General features: G+C 33.6%; 1 protein-coding gene across 1 annotated transcript; it reads left to right on the forward strand.

The window, feature by feature from the left end:
* The first annotated feature begins 14820 nt into the window (after positions 1 to 14820).
* On the forward strand, positions 14821 to 16592 carry LOC133860803 (transcription factor MYB4-like). The gene is made up of 3 exons (XM_062296426.1): positions 14821 to 15002; positions 15444 to 15573; positions 15813 to 16592. Exons 1-3 carry the CDS (start codon positions 14870 to 14872, stop codon positions 16492 to 16494), a joined length of 945 nt encoding a protein of 314 aa, XP_062152410.1. The 5' UTR covers positions 14821 to 14869; the 3' UTR covers positions 16495 to 16592.
* Positions 16593 to 20282: the final 3690 nt, after the last annotated feature.

Below are 20282 nucleotides of genomic sequence, written 5' to 3' on the forward strand. Positions count from 1 at the left end.
TGTCAATTTTAAATATAATTTGTATAAAATTTCCTACAAACGGTTTGAAAACAATTTCTGTCCATCTTTGAGTTTGGTTAGTACAAATATTATTATTCATGGTTTGATTGTTTGGATTGAGATCTCCTGTAATTGGCAAGGAAGATTGAGGAAATCTTTTATAATTGGTTGTCCGAATCACATTTAATTCCATCGGTCAATTAAGAGAGGGTTCTATAAACACTCAACATTCAAAACACGCTATGGGACCAGATGTAAATGAAACTACTTTCATGTTGGAAGCAAAGGTTTAAAAAAAAAAAAAAACTTTTTGCGGGGACAAAAAATTAACTAGAAAGTTGGATCATAAAAATACATACTTTAAAGTAGGGCCGACAAAACGGGTTTGCGAGTCGACTCGTTTATGACTGGTGGAAACCTGCAATCCGTTTAAGTTAGATCCAAACACGACTCATTTATGTAATTTTATGATATTTTTTTTGATCTCTAGCTTCCTTGTGTGTTTCTAAAACTCCCATGGCTATGGTTACCTTAGCATCTGCTGTTAACACCGACCCGTCGTGAACTTTGCCCTTTGAAAATGACAGCAGCACCCTCTGCGATGCCTCTTTTTCTGCGTATTTGATCGACACATTAGAAACCTTTGTTCGTAAACTTGCTGACTCAAGTCGAAACCTCATGCCCTTCATCATGACCACCACTCATGGAGATCAGCAAGCCACGCGGAAAGGAAAAAGAAAGACAATGAAGAAATTGAAGTCTTTGGAGCATAGAAGTATTTCAAAGGAGGATGAAGAAATTGGAGTCTTTGGAGTAGAGGGTACTTCAAAGGAGGATTAATGGATGAGGATAATCCAAGAATTGCCAGCATGATCAATGCAAAGAAGCTCCTATACAAAAAAGCTGAACGAGTCGATCTGGACTCCAAGAAGTACAGAAGTCAGCCTCGAAGCACTCCCAGTGTTCAGTCTGAATCAAGTTGGAACAGCTAAAGCACGTTATTGTAGAATGTCCTGATAAATCCTTCAATGACTTAGTGCAGTCTCATTGCTTCTCTATTTCTCGATCTAAAATAAGTAACCAAACTCGTTTTATCTAGTTTAGCTAACAAGTTTTAAAAATATTCTTTATTAAATTATGTATTTTTAACTTTATATTATTTAAATATTATTATTATTATTATTATTATTATTATTTTATCTTTCTTTACCAAAACCCGAAACTCAAGCAAGGGTGCCAACAACACCGAAGTGAGAGCGAGCCCATCGTTCTTGCCATCACCAAACCAGAACCGGAACAAATTAACAACCTTCATCTTCAACGAAAATTAGACAAAATCAGAACAGATGAGGAAAACAGTAACGAGCGTTCATCTTTTCAAAGTAGCAAAAAACTGTACCAACTCATTTGAGAACATAGAGAATAATTAAAAGGATAATATCAAAAACCTCTATTGCAGCCTTCAAACTGAGACTGAAAGCACGCAGGGCTTGTGTTAGCTGATACCCATTACCCATGAACCGAAACTTGTGCCTCCTGTTGCTTCGATTCATCAGCTACCATGAATCAAGGTTTTGGTCAATGAAATATAGCAAAAGCTAGCTAGGTGGAAAAATCGGGGGATCCCAAGTGGGTAATCAACAAATCTACAGTATAGTTGACGGATTTGAAGAATAGAACAAAGGACAAAATGGGAGGACACTTCCTTTAGTTGGGTTCCCCGTCTAATCAAAGAGCCGAAGACTTTATGGCAGTTCTCTAAAATGAAAAACTGAAAAACAAGGAATATGCTTCAATTGCAAGTAATGAGAGAAAGAAGAAGAAGAAGCTAGAGCTATTCACATATGGGTGAAAAAAGATGTAGAGCCGAAAGAAAATATGAGGAAAACAGTAACGAGCATGAGAGAGAGACCCATCCGTCCTTTTCCACTTTTTTGTGGTGCAGAAACGATAAAAAAAAATAAATAAAAAAAAAAACCCATCTTTGAACTGTGCAATGCCACATGAGGCGTTGCACTATTCACAAATGGATGAAAACACCATTTTAGATTTAGGATAGATTAGCCGATGGAGTTTTTTTTTTTTTTTTTGGCTTATCTAAACTAGCCAAAAGTGAGAAATACATGATCCACTGTGAGTGCTCTTATACAAAAAAAGGTACGCAGAAAGACGATTCTTGTAGTTCTTGGTTCCTATCCCATTTCCTTTAAAATAATAATAATAAAAAAAATAATCGTGTCTGGCGGGTCACCCACGGGTGAACCGTGACATGACTCGTCAGACTGAAATAAACGGGTCGACCCATTTATGATTCAAGCCCTCTAATTTCGCATTGTATTCGTGTCAAGTTGCTAGGTCGTGTCAAAATTGTCAGCCCTACTTTAAAGGGTTTGTAAAAATGTTTTGTTTGCCCCTGCGAACAGGTCTCATACCGCCTTGAACACGTGCTCGATAGGACTCTCTTTTATGTAGGAGTCCGGTAGGTTGCAATTTAGTCAACCAATTTGTAGCCAATTCCATACTTAATTGTTTTATAGTCTTAAAAAAAACAAAAAATCATAAAAATTTCTTGCAGGACGATTTGATTTCAAATATGGGTTTCTGTACTCTTTTAGAAAAATCAAGAGCAAATTCAATGTTGTTGTGCAGTAGTTAGATATAGGGAAGTTATTAATAGCCAATTCAATGTTGATTTCAAACAATATTGTTGTTTCCACACATCGAGAAGGGCCAGAAGGCTCTTTTTTTTTTTTTTTTTTTTAAGGTAAAATTGGATGACATTCGTTGAAATCAAGAAAGTACAACTTACTCTCCAAGTACCATGGAGAATGTTTTTATGTTGATTTTTTTTTTGGAAAAAAGTGAAAAAGAGAGAGAAGGAGAGGGGAGGGATCCGAGGGGAGAGGGTTTTATCAAACAAGACCTATATTTTCAAATAAAACATGATATTCATTGGTCCACTTGCTCTAAGAATTGGTGAATTGCAGCTTTTGCTAAACATTATGCCTCTTTCTTAGTCTCCCTATTTGCATGCCGCACGTGTCATGACTGAAACCCGTGCAGCATAGTTTTCGCATTCTCTATCTGTTGCCCATACCTTCTCCAATAACGTTATGCCTTCCGCATAGCGTGTCCTATCTCCGATGGCCATGCCCCATTGCACCCCTTAATTCCCAAAAAAGGAAAAAAAAAAAAAAAAAAGGAAAAAAAAATTATGAAAAAATAAAAATTTAGCGTAACGAATTCCTAAAATTTTAGGCGGGATGGGGATTGTAATTCTTTCTACTTCTCAGGGTATAATAACGGACCGAGAGGCCCGACTAGAAAGAATTGGTGGAGAAATTTTGTGTTATATATGGTAAGCTTTCTTCTATCCAACTTAGATATGGAACTTTACTATTTATTTGTGAAAAAAAAGAGAAAGAGCGGGTTTTTAGCCCTAATCCCTGCCCATAAGAGCTTCGAACTCCGTCCTTGCCGAGAAGGTTTCTACCTGAACAAATTCACAATTAGCAATTACACTTTATAGTATGCTTTCAAAAAAAAGAAAAAAGACCACGCTAAATAGCAAGCATGCACCGTACTGCTGGCTGTTGGGCCTTGGCAAATATGGATCCTCTGGGCCTTGTGAAAAGCATGGCCTTTGCCAGCCCAATCCACTACGATATAGACTTTAAACTAGTGACCCAATCAGGGCCTCAATAAAACAAGGAAGCCAGTGTATATATGTATATACAAGTAGAGCCGTGATTGAGTCGAATGAAGAAATAAATGATTGATTCATTTAATTTTATTTTGAGCATAAGTAAAATTCGAGTTTATCATCGAGTTAAATAATTTGTTAAGATTCAATTTATTTATTTATTTTTTAATGAATTGGAACTTGTTTTCGAGCGACTTAAATAACTTATTCATTTTTTATATAAAGTAAATACCAACATTGTTTGATTTTTTCATAAATCATAATTATAATTAGTCACTTAATTGTTGTTAAGATTATATCATTCAAGTTATTAGATAAATTAGTTTTTATTTATAAACTTATAAAAATTAATATCATCAACCTTATATTTGTAATAAATCCTTTTTTTTTTTTTTTATTATAAATCTTCTATTTATATTATATCTTATAACCTAATTATTTAGAATATTAAAGAATCCAATCTCAACTCTATATGCATGTTTTACAATATCTATATGTTTATATCAAGACTTATATTCTCAAGAATTCAAGTTATAATTATCTTATTAACTAGGAAGAGAATTATCGTTTATCTTTTTATTTAATATGTTCTCATTATAAAGTTCAAAACAATATTGTAAAAATAATAAAAAATAAAGTTATACAAACTTATATGGGCTGACCTGAGTTTATACAAATTCAGCTCGTTTATTAAATATGCCTAATTTTTTGTTAAACCTCAATTAATTTATTAAATGAACTAAACTTGAGTCAATTAAGTTTATACAAAGCTAGTCAAGTTGTTTAAGAACAATTTAGCTGATTCACAGCTTACGCGCAAAGTTGAAAACTATAACGTGACTCTTGAACGTGAGATGCACCAATAATAAAAAAACCAAGTCTTGCATTTACATAGTAAGTCAACGTGGACTCTGTAGTTGGCCACTAAGTCTAACTCTAATATTAAAGTATATATATATATATATATATATATATATATATATTAAGGGTATACATGCGGATGCGGTTATTTGCAATATCGACAACTGCATTTGCAAAGTACGGATATCACTTTTGGATATCCACATCCACGTTGTGTTTTTACTAATCACATCTACGCGATTATTGCGGTTATTATCTGCTATCCCATATTAGATAAAGGGTCATCTTTGGGTCTCTATTTAGGCCTATTTTAAATAATTTTGAAAATAATTTAGCTTGACTTTCAATGTTTTAGACTTGTTTTAATTTTTTTTAAGCCTTAATCTGTTGGAAATATATTAATTTTACATTACTTTTATCTTTTTGCCCAAGTGTTACATAAGAAAGCAACACAGCCAACCAAATCATTGTAAATATAACCTATAGCTAATCTAAAACGACTACGTTTTGGTATTAATTAAAAACCAAACCGACATCGTTTTGGTGAATTTATTAAACATATATAATATATAATAAATATATAAAATATTATATATATATAAAGAATATGCGTATGCGGATAATAATAGCATTCGCGATTTTTGCTAATCGCATCCGTATCCACATATGTGAATAGCAGATGCAGATGGTTAATATTCACCCGCATTTACACCCCTACATATTATATACATCTGCTTGGCCCTCCCTTTGTTTTGACGTTTTCTTCCGATTAACTTCGTAAAATTGTTGTTAAGATTATATCATTCAAGTTAATTAGATAAATTAGGTTTTATTTATAAACTTATAAAAATTAATATCATCAACCTCATATTTGTACTAAATCCTATATTTTTTTTAATTAGAAATCTTCTATTTATATTATATCTTATAACCTAATTTAGAATATTAAACAATCCAATCTCAACTCTATATGCATGTTTTACAATATATATACATATATAAACACATATATGCTTATATCAAGACCTATATTCTCAAGAATTCAAGTTATAATTATCATATTAACTAGGAAGAGAATTATCATTTATCTTTTTACTTAATATGTTCTCATTATAAAGTTCAAACAATGCTATAAAAATAATAAAAATTAAAGTTATAAAAACTTATACAGCTTGAACTGAGTTTATAAAAATTCGGCTCGTTCAATAAACAAGCCTAAATTTCTGTTAAAACTCAATTAATTTATTAAATGAGCTAAACTTTAGTCAACTTTATACAAAGCGTGTGAAGTTGTTTAAGAACAATTTAGTTCATTTACAGCCCTACGCGTAAAGTTGAAAAATATAATGTAGACTCTTGAATGTCAGGTGCACCAATAAAAAAACCAAGTCTTGCATTTACATAATAAGTACAACATGGACTTTGAGGTTGGCCTCTAAGCCTAACTCGAATATTAAAGTATATAGAATAATGTACATACATATACGGTTGTTTGCAATATCTGCAACTGTATTTACAAAGTACGAATATCACTTTTAGATATTCGCATCCGCATCGTGTTTTTACTAACCGTATTTACGCGATTATTGTGGTTATTATCCGCTATCCTATATTAGGTAATGGGCCTTCTTTAGGTCTCTATTAGGGCCTATTTTATACGATTTTAAAAATAATTTAGACTGACTTTTAGTGTTTTGGGTTTGTTTTAATTTTTTTAAGCCTTAATCTTTTGAAAATACACTAATTTTACATTACTTTTGTCTTTTTTTTCAAGTGTTACACAAAAAAACAACGCAACTAACCAAACTATTGTAAACATAACCTATACCTATCCAAAACGACTTCATTTTGGTATTAATTAAAAACCAAAACGACATAATTGTAGTAAATTTATTAAACATATATAATACATAAAAAACATATAAAATATATATAGTTTATATATAAAAAGCATGCGGATGTGGATAATAATCACATTCATAATTTTTTCTAACCGCATATGTATCTACATACACAAATAGCGAATGCAGACAGTTAATATCCTCCCCGCATGAGCACCCCTATATATTATATACAGCTGCTTCTTGGCCCTCCTTTGTTTCGACTTTTTCTTCCAATTAACTTCGTAACATTCTTAATTATTACCTTGCATGTATTTTTTATTTTTTTTTTTCATTTTCGTTTTTAACATTGACTTTTCATACGTATTTAATTAAAATATCGAGTTGAATGAAACGCGTAATAAATTTGTATTGTTTATATTACTGGCTACCGACTATTGTAATGCTTCATTAATAACCTGTGGAAAAAACCTTGGTTTTGATCATTAATTGCTGGAGTCAAGTTTCATAGTCTGAGTTCCCACTGCATGCCCTTGCTCCCACGGACTTGATTTGATTCGTTGCATTAATTAATTAATTACTTAAGTTAATATAAGAGTCATCAACGTGCTTGACCTAGCTCTAATATTAAGATATACACAGTTGCTTAATTGGGTCCCGGCCAGTAAAATCTGCCATATTATATCTTAATTATCTATATTTTTTTCTATAAAGAATTTAGAAGAACAATTTGTTGGCCGGTTCAGCAGGGGGAGGATGATCGAAAAAGACAAGATTTTATCTAGCTAGCTCTTTAATTATGCAATACATCTGTATCGATCATTTGACTAAAGAAAATATTTGTAAAATTTAGACAGTACATGATCAGGACGTACGAAACCATGAATTTGACAATTATTTGTTCTTGCATGAATGTACTACGAGTCATTCTAAATATAAAATCCCACTTGAGATTATTTTTGAATATATAATGAAAGCCAAGAAGGCTTCTCAGGTTGACCTAGTTAATTATTCAGAACATTCACATCGGGTTAGTTAGCAAATTTGAGTGAAAAAATCATCTGCAATCACTACCTATTTTACATTTTTTTTTTTAATTTTTTTTTTAAATAGGGGTAATTATATTTTCTCTCTTATGAACAACTGATCATTGTCAATATGCCACCATGAACAGACACCTCTACCAGAAGAGAGCATACAATTACAATTTTTGTACCTTTACCTCATTTTGTCAATCAAATTCGTGAAAAGACTCAAAAACTCTAACTCAAGTTTCAAATTTACATATAATATCTTAAAATTAAACAATTAAAAAGAAAAAGAAAAAGGAATAAAGGAAAAGAGAGTGGCAGCCACCCCCTTAATTAGGGGAGGGGGGTGGGCTGGCGCCGGCCACCTCTAGGGGTGGGTCACAGGCCACCCTCTCCCCTGGCAGCCACCCATTTTATTTTTCTTTTTTTTTTTTTATAAAAAATATTTTTTTTATTAAATTACTATTTGAGGGTATTTCTGTCTTTAAACAAAATTTAACATTTAAAAATTGAATATTTCGTCCAATTTAACGAGATTTCCTAACGGAAGGGGGTAAATGTGCAAAAATAGTAGTTGCATGCTCTTTTTTGATCGAGGTGTTAGTTCGTGGTGGTATGTTGCCAATCACCAGTAGTTCACGGGGACAAATGTAATTACTCCCAAAAAAATACGACTATTAGGAAAAGACAAATTTTTTAAAAAATATGACTGTCAGAAAAAGACAAATTTAAAAATTATGATTGTTGGAAAAAGAAAAAAGAAATTCTTCACAAAGAATATACATTTAAATATAACAGTGAAAGTGTATAGCTAAAATAAATAGTGAAATAATCTATAATAAAAAATAAAAAAATAAATAAAGAGTGAAATATAGGTCTTTTGAAAAAGTGAGTTGCTAAAATAGAAAAGAGGTTTTTTAGTTAAAATGGAAATAAAATTTGCTGAGCTAAATATCAATGCTTGAACACTATCAAGTAACATCTTTGGCTCCTATCAGAATTAACCCTTGCAATTCAATATTTTTACCATGATTGGTGGTTTCATGGGGAGGAGGGCTGTTAGGGCAGCAAAGTGACGATGGAGGAAATTAAAGGAATGTAAATGCATGACTAAACCTTAACTCTGCTTACTTACATAAAAAAAAAAAAAAAAAAAAAAAACCCTTAACTCTGCTTTGAATCTGTAACATAGACTGAAACTTTAATTGATTGATGGGTTTTGTGGTGGGCTTGCAAAATTGAATGTTAATTAAATGATTAAATTAATTATTATTTTTTATTAATTTAAGTTTTTTAAAAAAATAATAATTTAATATAGTATCAGAATAAAAGTTCTGAATTCAAATCTTATTTTTGTCATTTTCTATTTCTCCTTCGATATGCTTCCACTTCCTCCTGCTTCGAGATCGTGCATTTGAATTTTCAATTTCAATTAAATATTTTATGCGTTAATGGACATTACTTATTGAGAGAGTTTGAGCTTACAATTAAAATGGAGTGTTAAAATATTAATTAAATGATTAAATCAATTATTTTTTAAAAGCCTAAGCTTTTAGGATAAACAATGATTTAACATTAACTCTATCTAAAACCGTAACTTTCTTTTAGGTGTCTCAGGCCCTGGCGATTTTTCCTCTGAAGGCAAAAATCGTTTGAAGTTGGTTTTGCGGGAGAGGGAGGCTCTACGTCTCCCTCTCCCGGTGGTGTGTCTCCTTGATAGTGTTTAGTTTCCTCTCAGCTTTTAGAGCTGTAGGGTTTTTGTTCCCCCGGTTTGATCCGGTTGGGGTTGCTGTTCACCTAGCCCTTGGACTATGGTGGTTTGTGCTTTGTTTGGCTCAGGCATTAAGTCTCAACGCTAGTTGTTCCGGTTGGGGGAGTGGCCGGTTTGTGTGTCGTAGTCGGAGTGTTTTTGGCCGGTCTTTTCTTGTTTTTATTCACTTTTTTGATGCCAGATCTACGCACGTCCGCTGATTTCTGCTAGACACGCGCCCCTCAGCCGAGTTCTCTGTCGCCGTCTACTCCTGCTGCCGGTCGCACAGGTCACGCCGTATGTCGGAGTTCGGCGCGTAGCCTGCACACGCCAGAGAGTCCTTTGCTCTTTGGTGCGCGTGACGGCCACGTTCCGCGATTTTCAGGCCTTGCACGGTGGGGATGGAGTCTCCGACGGCTGATCTTCGGCTGGGTGGTACTGGTGATGGCGCGTGTTTCCCACGAGCCGTCGTCTCCGGCGGAGTCCGCCTCTGTATCTTCTGCCGGCACTGCGTTGTTGTTTCCTGCTTGGGTCTTCTGTTTTGGTTTACCTTTGTAATTTTTAGACATTATGGGACTGTTTGATGGCTTGTTGCTAGATCTGCCTCTTTTCTTTATAATCGGTTGTGCTTTATTGTTAAAAAAGGCTTAAAGATTACTTCTTGTAATGTTTATTTATTATTTGGGTAGCTGCTGTTATGTATATTCTTGATCTTTCTCACAGTCTATCTTATTTGATAGGTTGCTTTAAGTCAGGTTTTTCCTGACTTAGTGGGTGGAGTTTCTATATCTCTAGTCACACTAGGGCCTACGGGCAGTGGTTTTTGCCTTCGGGCATGTATGAGTTCCTATTGTATTTTTATTGGCCTTTGGTCAACTGTATTCCCTTTTGGGGCTCATATTCAGTAATGAAGTCTTCAGTTTCTTTTTCAAAAAAAAAAAAAAAAAAAAAACATTAACTCTATCTCATGATAAGAAATAGGATTGAACCGATATCAAAAGTTTTTTTTTGACAAGAAACATAAAATAAAGGGACTTTAATTGAAGTCGAAAATGGGCTCAAATTGGTTTCTGGTTTCAATGATGTAATTAGATTAATTAGACAGGTTTCGTAGGTGGAATGACTGTTTCTAGCTATTTCGTCCCTTTATCAGTTTCCAAAAAAATGAATCCATATATAATAAGTGGGTCTTGGGTCAATTTATGCTGTTTGACAAATTGATAAAGTCTTCTAGAAAACAATTAAACTTTTGAATTCTTTGGCAGTTTGGCCAGACATAGTGAATGCTATTTTCATATCAAAGGTTTTTTTTTTTTTTTTTTGAAGATAATAAAAAGAAATTCCGAATGCATATATATATTGTACTAATTAATTAACGCAAAAATAAATTAAACCTGAGCAATTAAACTGTCCCACGCTCAAACACTAGGTCAATTAGATGATTTCAATCTCAACTAATAACGTGTGTCGATCAGCATTTACTGGTTAAGACAACCCCAAAAATCCTTAATATATATATAGTTCCTTGTCTCCTAAGAACTTTCAAAAAAAAAAATAAAAAAATAAAAAAGGGTGAAAATCTGTCACATAAATGTTTCACGACTTAAACCCAATTAAATATATATTTTCCTTGACCGATTATTGTGGTTGCAGTGAAAGCTATTAATTTTTTGAAAAACAAAACAATGACTTATTATTGAGTAGTGATTATGATGGTTTCAGCTTTAATTTAGGCACTCCCATGATAATATGACATATTGATGTCATACATCATACATATGTGAACGCATACATTCATATGTAGGATTCGGGAATCCCTTTCAAATTTTGTTCTTTTTCCTTTTTTCCCATGTCATAAAAATGGGAATTCATTAAATTGCATTTGAATGTTTTAAGAAATGGTTTATATTAATTTGGAAGAAGACTCCACGACAAATACTGAAGTCTTTTCCAAAGTCTTTTCCCTTTGCCTTTTCGAAATCTCCTCTGCAACTTTCCACACTGCTGTCACGGTGTCCAGTTGGTCAAAGCTTCAAACCAGGGCAGTCAAAGAACCAACACCAGTAACACATTTTTTTGGTTCCCATGACGTAGGATGGATCCCACCATTCCTGAGAACCATTGGACATTGGTTTGATATGTTTCCATCCAGCGTTCCAAGTTTTGGTCTTTGGAGACTCTTTATTGACCAAAGACTTACACGGCTACACGTGATTCAAACTACGTAGGAACATGGTCCGTTCACATTCAAACTACGTAAAGCGGGTAATCTGGGCAGGCCGGTCAGGTTTGAGTGGACTCGTTTTACCTGACAGCCCAGTAAAGATTAATTCGAACAAGACTCTTTTAGTTAAATATTTCAACTCTGACATGACTCGATCAATAAATGGGTTCAATCGGGTCGGCCTGTTTCGACCCAAACACCATCCGATTGGCCTGTTTGACCCATTTCAATATGTATTTATTATATAAAAGAATATATAATTTCATAAACGGATCAAGTGGGTTGACCCATTTATGACAAACTTTAATCCTTTAATGTCGTATCGAATTGGTCAGATAATGTTAAAAATTGTATGCCCTACTCCTTTTAGCATTGATGTGCTCTTTCTAACATAAAATATTAATTACAAATTTATCCGCAAGATCTAATTAGGACTCGGTTTGTTTCGACGTAAAATTTATATTATATTTTTCGATGTTTTGTGCGACCAGAAATGATACTCAAATGGTTTAAGAAATTTATCGTTTTTAAATTTCGTAAACTATTTTTCGAGTTTAAGCATCTCATTCTCAAACCGCTGGAGTTTGACGGCCATTTTCTGTACAGACCAAGTGCCAAAAAATATTTTCAAAGAAATCATTTCGTTAAAAATTCCGAAAATATTTTAGGTCAAAATAAACTATTATAGATCACCATGCATCACTCGGATTGAGATATCCTAAAATGTTTTGCCCAGATTCCACGTAATTTGAATGGTCCAGCATAGAGGACAATGCTTTATTTGGCTAATTGGCTCCTGTCCGAAAAGGATTCGTTTTCAAAAGAAGCCTCTCAATGAGGGAAGAGGAATTTCTTTATTTCTTTATATATATATTGGGGGACAGAGGTGAAAGGAGAAACCACTAGAATAAAGATTAATTAGTAGATTTGGGAAATGCAATTTGAGTTGTGATATCCGCTTTCTATTTTATTAAAGTATTAATTAAATAATTAAATTTACATATTTCTATCTGATTAAATTTTTGAAATAAGTAATAACTTAATATATCATATCAAATATTGTGAAAATAAAAAATTAAATAATTGAATATATTTTTTTTTAACATTATTAATTCTTTGCGTAAGAGGATTTTTTAAGTACATAGAATATGAGAAATTAATGTTGGAATACAAATGAACACTTATGCTCTGTTTGTTTCGGCGTAAAATGGTTTTCATCGTAAAATATTTTCAAGGAAGTCGTTTTTTTGAAAAATGTTTTTCGCTTAAAACATTTTCTAGCGTTTGACGCGTATGGAAAATTACAAATATTTTTTATATTTTCATTCAATCATATTAATTTACAAAAATCAATTTTTATTTACAACATAAAAATATTAATGTAAAATAATATAAACATATTTTTTATATTTGGAACGTACGGAATCTAGGTCGGCCGGATTCAGGCAAAAGTGGCTGAAATCTGCCCATTTGTGTCAGATTCCAGTGAAGAAGGCCTGAATCTGGCCAGAATGGCCGAAAATGGCCAAATTGGCAAGAATGGCCAGATTCGGTAGGATCCTGCCAAATGGCCTGGTATCTGGCCATTCTTGCCAGATTCCAGCTAGTCTGGTCGGAATCTGACACAGTACTGTCGAAATTCGGTGACGGTGGCCGGACGTTGCTAGATTTCGACAGAAATTTTCAAATTCTAGCACTAATCAGATTCCAACTTGTGCCGGAATCTGGTTTGTCAGAAGTCGGAGATGGTTGCCGGATTCCGACGATGGTCGACTGCTTGAATGTGAAGGTTAATTGCATCATTTAAAAGAGGGTTGACTGCGTCTGCCGTCTTGAAAAAATAATTTATGCTTTTAAAAAGCGTAAATCATTTTTCGAAATTTACTAAGCATTTTTTGTCAAATGAAAATAATTTTCCGGTTAACTATTATTTTCGCCTCCACGAAACACCAAAAAATGCAGAAATCATTTTTCAAAAAACCATTTTACGCCGAAACAAACGGAGCGTTAATACTTCTAATTTTATTTGTTTGTTAGTGACCATCAATAATTCTCTATAGGGAAAATTGTGCCTGAATTGGGATCATTAATATTTCCCCCAATATTTCCATTGGCTGAGTTCGATCAAATAATAAGGACTTCAAACGGATATAATCAAATATATAAGATCCTATAACTTATAAACAACGTTAACTCGCCCACGTTGCATGTCCCTATCTGAATTATTTTGTCCTAATTTGTCTTTGATTTTACACAAGCAGCATCCTTGGCCTCATGATCTTTCTCTTGATGGAACCAAAGATGTTGACTCTACTTCCAATTTTGTGGCCGGTGCTTGATCTAAACCTGTAGATCGATAAGGATCTCTATCTTCAGCAACTGACATCTGTCCGAATAGATGACAAAACTGTTTAAAATATAGGTGGGCAGGCAGCTTTTATGTAGGGATGGAGCCCAAAACTATTATGGGCAGGGGCTAGCTAAAAAGTTTTCTTGTTAAAATTCAGTAGGCTATTTTATTTTTGCCTTTATTTTTTTATTTTTTTTTTTGTTTTTTAATGATTTTAAGAATTTAGGGAGGCCATGGCCGGTACCAATCCTCATTCTTCCGTCCCTGGTTCTATGTGGGTTTTTTTCGTAGTTTAAACTGCCCAAATTACTGGAGACCTCTCTCTCTCTCTCTCTCTCTCTCTCTATATATATATATATATAGTTAATTCCAACAAATAAATATATATTTATTAAATCACCGACAACCACTTGTATCAAAAGCTTAAGCTAATAGAATGAAGTAGATTTAATCATTTAATTAATATTTGAACACTCTTTCATGTGTGGGTCAGAACTTTTTTTTTAATAAATGAGACCCAGCATGTAAAACATTTAATTGAAAATGAAAAGTAAATGATTGATAGAAACATAGTTCGAACTCAAGACTTCTGCTCTGATATCATGTTAAGTCACTACTTGTCTAAAAAAATTTAAACTAATAAAATGAGATAAATTTAAGCATTTAATCGTTATTTTAATAATATTCAATTGATTCCAAGCAAATGATGCCAAAGAAACTGTGGAAATCATGTTGATTGCAAGTGATCCACATGGGTATATTTGAGTCCACGGACATCCATGCATAACGCGTTGATGTGTTCTAGGAACCGGGTATCAGGTTTCCTCGAAGATGGCCGTTATGCCTAGGTAGTTGCTACCTTTTAATTGTACCACATAGTATAACATAAAAAACGAGCATCTGGTCAATCTTCTTGGAGGGACCCTTCTTTTTTTTCTTTTTTTCTTTTTTTTATGTAATATCCCCCGTCCTTTATTGCAAATTGTCAGTATTATATCTACCATGAAACACGTTTCGTCTGAAAGAAATGGGTATAAATAAGTGGAACCAATAGTTTCAAATTCACTGGAGAGAGAGAGAGAGAGAGAGAGAGAGAGAGAGAGGAAGAGATGGTGAGAACTCCAAGCTGTGATAAAAATGGATTGAAGAAAGGCACATGGACAGCAGAGGAAGACAGAAAGCTAACAGCTTATGTTACTAGGTACGGCTGCTGGAATTGGCGGCAGCTTCCCAAGTTTGCAGGTAATTAATTAAGCTATTCAGTGGAAAAGGCTTACTACTTTTTATACTTCATAAAAATGGTGGATTGAAAAAGAATCTTCCTTTTGGATTTCATAATCGATCTCCGAGTTTAGTTCTTCTTTATCCTGCGTCATCTCTTACAGCTTGACTTAATTTTTATCCGTCTCAGAAAGCTAATCTTTTGCCTCCATTGCTGGTGGCTCGAATATAATCGTTTCATTATTCAAGATTGGTTTTTATCTTATTGTTTTTCTTCTTCTTCCTCTCTCTCAGAATCTGCTTCAAATTCTAGAATGAATCATCCCATTTGTTCTTCCACTCCAGTAAATCCACTCTTTTTTTTCGTTGCACTTGGAAGTCCACGATGTTTTTTATGTGTAAACATGTTTGGAATGAAACTCCAATGTGGAATACAGCCTCAGAAAAGTTCAAAATTTTCAGGTCTATCAAGGTGTGGGAAGAGTTGCAGACTTCGATGGATGAATTATCTGAGGCCAAACATCAAAAGAGGGAACTATAGCAAGGAAGAAGAGGACACTATCATCGAGTTACACGAATCAATGGGGAATAGGTATGCTCTAATTGCATTCAACTTCTCAACAAAGTTATGAAAAGATAAGTTATATATATATCAGGCATATTCAATTACATGACATATGATCACTCCGCCAAGACCAATCTTGATGAGACGGTCATATATTATTAAAATATGAATTAAATGGTTAAATTTATCTTTTACTATCCATTATATTTTTAAGATAATTGATGATTTAACCGTTGTAAACGCTCATCAAATCTCGTCTCTTGCAGATGGTCTGTCATTGCTGCGCGGCTGCCGGGAAGAACAGACAACGAGATTAAAAATCATTGGCACACGAACCTCAAGAAACGAGTACTAGAACAGCAGAACTCAGTGCCACATGAAGAAAAACACAGCTCAAACAATCTTGCCCCGCGTGAAAAAAGACAGAAGAGAGTAAAACAGCAAAACAATTCTCTTCTAAATCCAACAACTTCCCAAATCATTGATAGCTCACCATCATCCTCAACTGGATCCTCCTCCATCTCCAAAGACACTGCAGTTGCAACTAGCACAGAAGCATATGAAGAAACAAGTGATAGTTTTTGGACACAGCCATTTCTGACAGATTGTTCCTTTGTGTCGAGTGATTTCCTAGAGCAGCCATTTGTGGACCCTGAATATATATCTCCCGTGTTTGATGAAATCTTCTGCCCATATGGTTTGTACGAGGAAAATATCATAACCTCAAACAATCTCTCCCCTACCCAAAACATCATTGATGGCTCACCATCATCCCCACAACCTTCTTCAAGTGAATTCTCTTCTTCAAGTGGTAATTTTTGGACACAGCCATTTTCTGCAGATAATTCCTTCATTCCAAATGATTTCCTAGAACCGTTTATGGACACTGAATATTTATCTCCCGTATTTGATGAAGTCTTGTGCCCATATGAGGAGGGCTTGAACTGATTAAACAAATATATGCATGGAGAAGTTGATCGATCTGTTCAATTCCCTACCCTTAGGGTTAGTGGGATTGGGGTGGGATGGGGGTGGGAATTCTAGCACTTCCCATATATATATGTTGCTTCTGCTTGTTCTGGCTATTTTGTACAGTAGCGGCAGCCTATTTTTAGTATGAAGTGATATGTATGGTTGTGAAGTAGACATTAATATTGCAAGAGAAAGTTATAATTTGATGATTAATATATATATTTCTTAGTTGTTCCTGGTTTAATTTGTTGGGAAAATAATATAAAATCACATAATCTTGAATTGAATGCCATTAATCTTGAAAATGTGAGAACGACTGATCCTTGGGCTAATTAATGTGGTCCAATAAAGAGTGGTCCACCAAGAGTTGATCATATACACTCGTATGGTCTTTATATATATACACAAGGAGCACCACAACAACTGTACAACACTCCTTCACATGGAGGTGAACCCTAAATACTGGACTCCGCCCCCATGTGAGGGGGTGTTCTGCAGTTGTTGTGGTGTTGTAAATTTATTATTTTCCATACACAAGATCTAGAGAAATATATATAGAAGAGAAAAAGAGAGAGAAAGGAACCAAGTATATATTTGTCACTTGCTTGTGGCTTTGTTATTTTTATAGAAATTAATATATAGGATATATAAAAGTTGAGTAATTTTAGACGTCATACTCATGTATATTTTTTGTCCTTCTAAAAATAACGTGACTTTTAAAATTATCATTTGATTTATGATAGAGGTATTTTAGAAATTTTGATTTATGAGAAGGGTATTTTAAAAATTTTGAAACCCCTATGTTAGGATTTAATGAAAAATTCTATCGAACGGGTGAAATTAAAAGAAATTGAAAGATAAATACAGTAAATTGACACTTTTTAAAATTTATGAATATGATTACAAAAATGATAAAAAATAAAAGGTCGTAAATAAAGTTTTCTCTAAAGTAAATTATAATTAAGATTATATTACAGTAAGTGATATTTATAAACAAATTAATAGCTTTCAACAAGAACACGTACTCTATACTAGATAAATAAGAAAGAGAATATACGTAAAAAATAATACAGAGAATATTTTGCCCGTTTACACTTGGTTTGATGTGATTAATAATGTATTGCCAATACTTTTCTGTTTTATTTGTATATTGAGGCAGTTGATAACAGTTGCAGGTCCTCACTGTAGCATCTTTTTAATAGCCTTTTTGCTCTGGTTCTCCTATAAATGGTAACATTTATAATTTGATGTGATGCACTTGTCCGGGCAAAAGGGCAGGCTGTGGCTTGGGCTATTTTGTACATAAATTACAAATTTAGCATAAAATAAATAAATAAATAAAAAATATATATAATTTAATCCCTCAAACTACCACCATTTTTTCGGATGGACCTCAAACTACCAAGACTTGCACTCTGGCTCCCAAACTACCAAAACCTTTGAGCAAGACCAATTTTGGCGAAATATCTCCATAATACCCCAGTCATGTTTCATTTTTCAATTAAAAAAAAAATTCAAAAATTCAAAAAAAAATTAAAAATTCAAAAAAAAATTTAAAAATTTAAAAAACTAAAAAAACTAAAATTTAATATTTTTTTATAAAAAAATATTGCGATCGACTGAAGGACGTACTGCTTCTTTCCAGCATCGTCGTTGGGCACGATGCACACCTGCAGCTCGGCGAACTTGTCCCCGCCTCTCTGAATGCGGACATGGCTAATTTCCTATCCTTCGATATCTATAATATGATCTTTCGAAGGTTATAAATGATTCCAATCTGAATTTTGTTTTGTTACAAACGAAGAGCAAGTGTATCATCGTTGTAAAAGACCTCGATCGATTTCTGATGGAGAAATCAACGGCCGTGAGCTTGTTCGTTGATGTTCATATCCATTATTCTCTCTGTGATTTTTTGGCATTCAAAACGTTGATCAATAGCTACCTGGGGCTCAAGGATCACAAGTTTTTCTCTCAAGTGGATGATATTTTCCAGAGCGGGACGAGCTTGAGCTCGGCCGAGATCAGTGAGCTGATGATTGCGAATTGGAACTCGCCGAGCCGGGTTATAAAATCGGTCATCACGACGTTGCAAACGGACGGTGACCGGAGGGGTGTCGGGAAGATCAAGTCTCGGTTGGAAAATAACACCACCCCAAACACCCATATTTTTTTAAAAAGAAATAAGAAATAAGAAATAAAATTTTAGTTTATTTGTTTTTTTATTTTTTTATTTTTAATTTGTTCATTTTTTTTAATTTTTTTGAGTTTTTTTTTAAAATTTTTTTTTCATTTTTTTTTAATTGAAAAATGACAAGTGGCAAGGGTATTATGGGGATATTTGGCCAGAATGGTCATTTTTCAAAGGTTTTGGTAGTTTTGGGGTCAGAGTGCAAGCTTTGGTAGTTTGGAGGGCCATTTGAAGAAATAGTGGTAATTTGGGGGCCTAAATTGTTTTTTTTCCAATATTACAAATTTATAACATAAAAAATATAAATGATTTAAATATTACATATTCATAAGTAAAAAATATATATAAAAATATAAAAAATATATATTAAATATAAAGGATACGAGGATGTAGCTATTATCCGCAAAATTTAAAGCCGTTGTCCATATTCGCTCATGCGGATAGTGATTTTTGCTATCTGCATCCATATATGCTGATAACAACTAGCAAATTACAGATAAAGGTAGTTAAGGTGTACTTGGCAAATTATGTAAAAAAAAAAACCCACTTTTTGCTGGACTTTTAAAGTAACCCTACCAAACCAAGTACTAATATTAACAAAAAAAGAAAAGAAAAAAAGTATCAATATTCTTTATAGTTCATTTGCGAATGTGACCACACATATGCCCCCCACATTTATGAGTGTACCATCAAAAGTAGTTGTTGGACACATGGGTATGTTTGACAAACAACATACCATTACACGAGAGTGGAGCACACTACTTCTATTATTTTTCTCACTTTTTCACATTTTCCAATAACAATCTACATGAAAATATTCTCACTCTTTTTTTTTTTTTTTTTTTTTTTTTTTTTTTTTTCACTTTTTATATCACATCAATAATTTTTTATAATTATTCAAATAAAAAAAAATTCACTACAATACAAAACCTTTTCACTTTTCTATACAAATTCTTTTTACTTTATATCAAATCATCACTTTTTACTACTTTCAAAATTAACAACTCACTACTCTATTATGTACAAGCATTTGTCAAACAAGGCCATTAGTTCTATTCCAATGTCTTTATTCAATCAATCCTTTGGGCATCCATCCAACCAACCTAGGGGTGAAAATTTGGCCGGTAATAACAGGCTGGTAACGAGTAACCAGTTTGGTACTCGGTTATTTCTAACTGGTAACCGACTACCTGGAGCTTATTAGGTCTTTTCAAACTTATAAGAAGAAGGGTTCTTGAGTCTTGCAATGATGATTCTTTTGATAAAGAGGCAGAGACCTTATTGGCCAAAAAGTTCAGAAAGTTCTTGAAGTTCAACAAGGGTATTATTAAGAACCCTATGCTGAATGTTTCCAAGAGTGATTCCCAAGTAACCACCCAAGGTAGAGAGAAAAGCTCAAGAAGGACAAGAATGCACATAGTATTCAATGCTACGAGTGCTCGGGTTTTGGGCCTGTTAGACCGATTGTCCTAACTTTGCACACAAATTGTAAAAGCCCTTAAAGCGTTGATGGGTGATGAGTCAGAATCTGACAATTCTGAGGACCTAAGGGGAAGCAAGTGAGTTTTATGGTTTT

Source organism: Alnus glutinosa, chromosome 2 (assembly GCF_958979055.1).
Source record: "Alnus glutinosa chromosome 2, dhAlnGlut1.1, whole genome shotgun sequence".
NCBI lineage: Eukaryota > Viridiplantae > Streptophyta > Magnoliopsida > Fagales > Betulaceae > Alnus > Alnus glutinosa.

What these genes read in the sequence shown, in the direction of transcription:
- LOC133860803 (XM_062296426.1), top strand. Translation starts at nt 14,870, where the DNA reads ATGGTGAGAACTCCAAGCTGTGATAAAAATGGATTGAAGAAAGGCACA. An exon ending in GCAGCTTCCCAAGTTTGCAG is followed by an intron (nt 15,003 to 15,443) that starts GTAATTAATTAA and finishes CAAAATTTTCAG; the next exon opens with GTCTATCAAGGTGTGGGAAG. An exon ending in CACGAATCAATGGGGAATAG is followed by an intron (nt 15,574 to 15,812) that starts GTATGCTCTAAT and finishes CGTCTCTTGCAG; the next exon opens with ATGGTCTGTCATTGCTGCGC.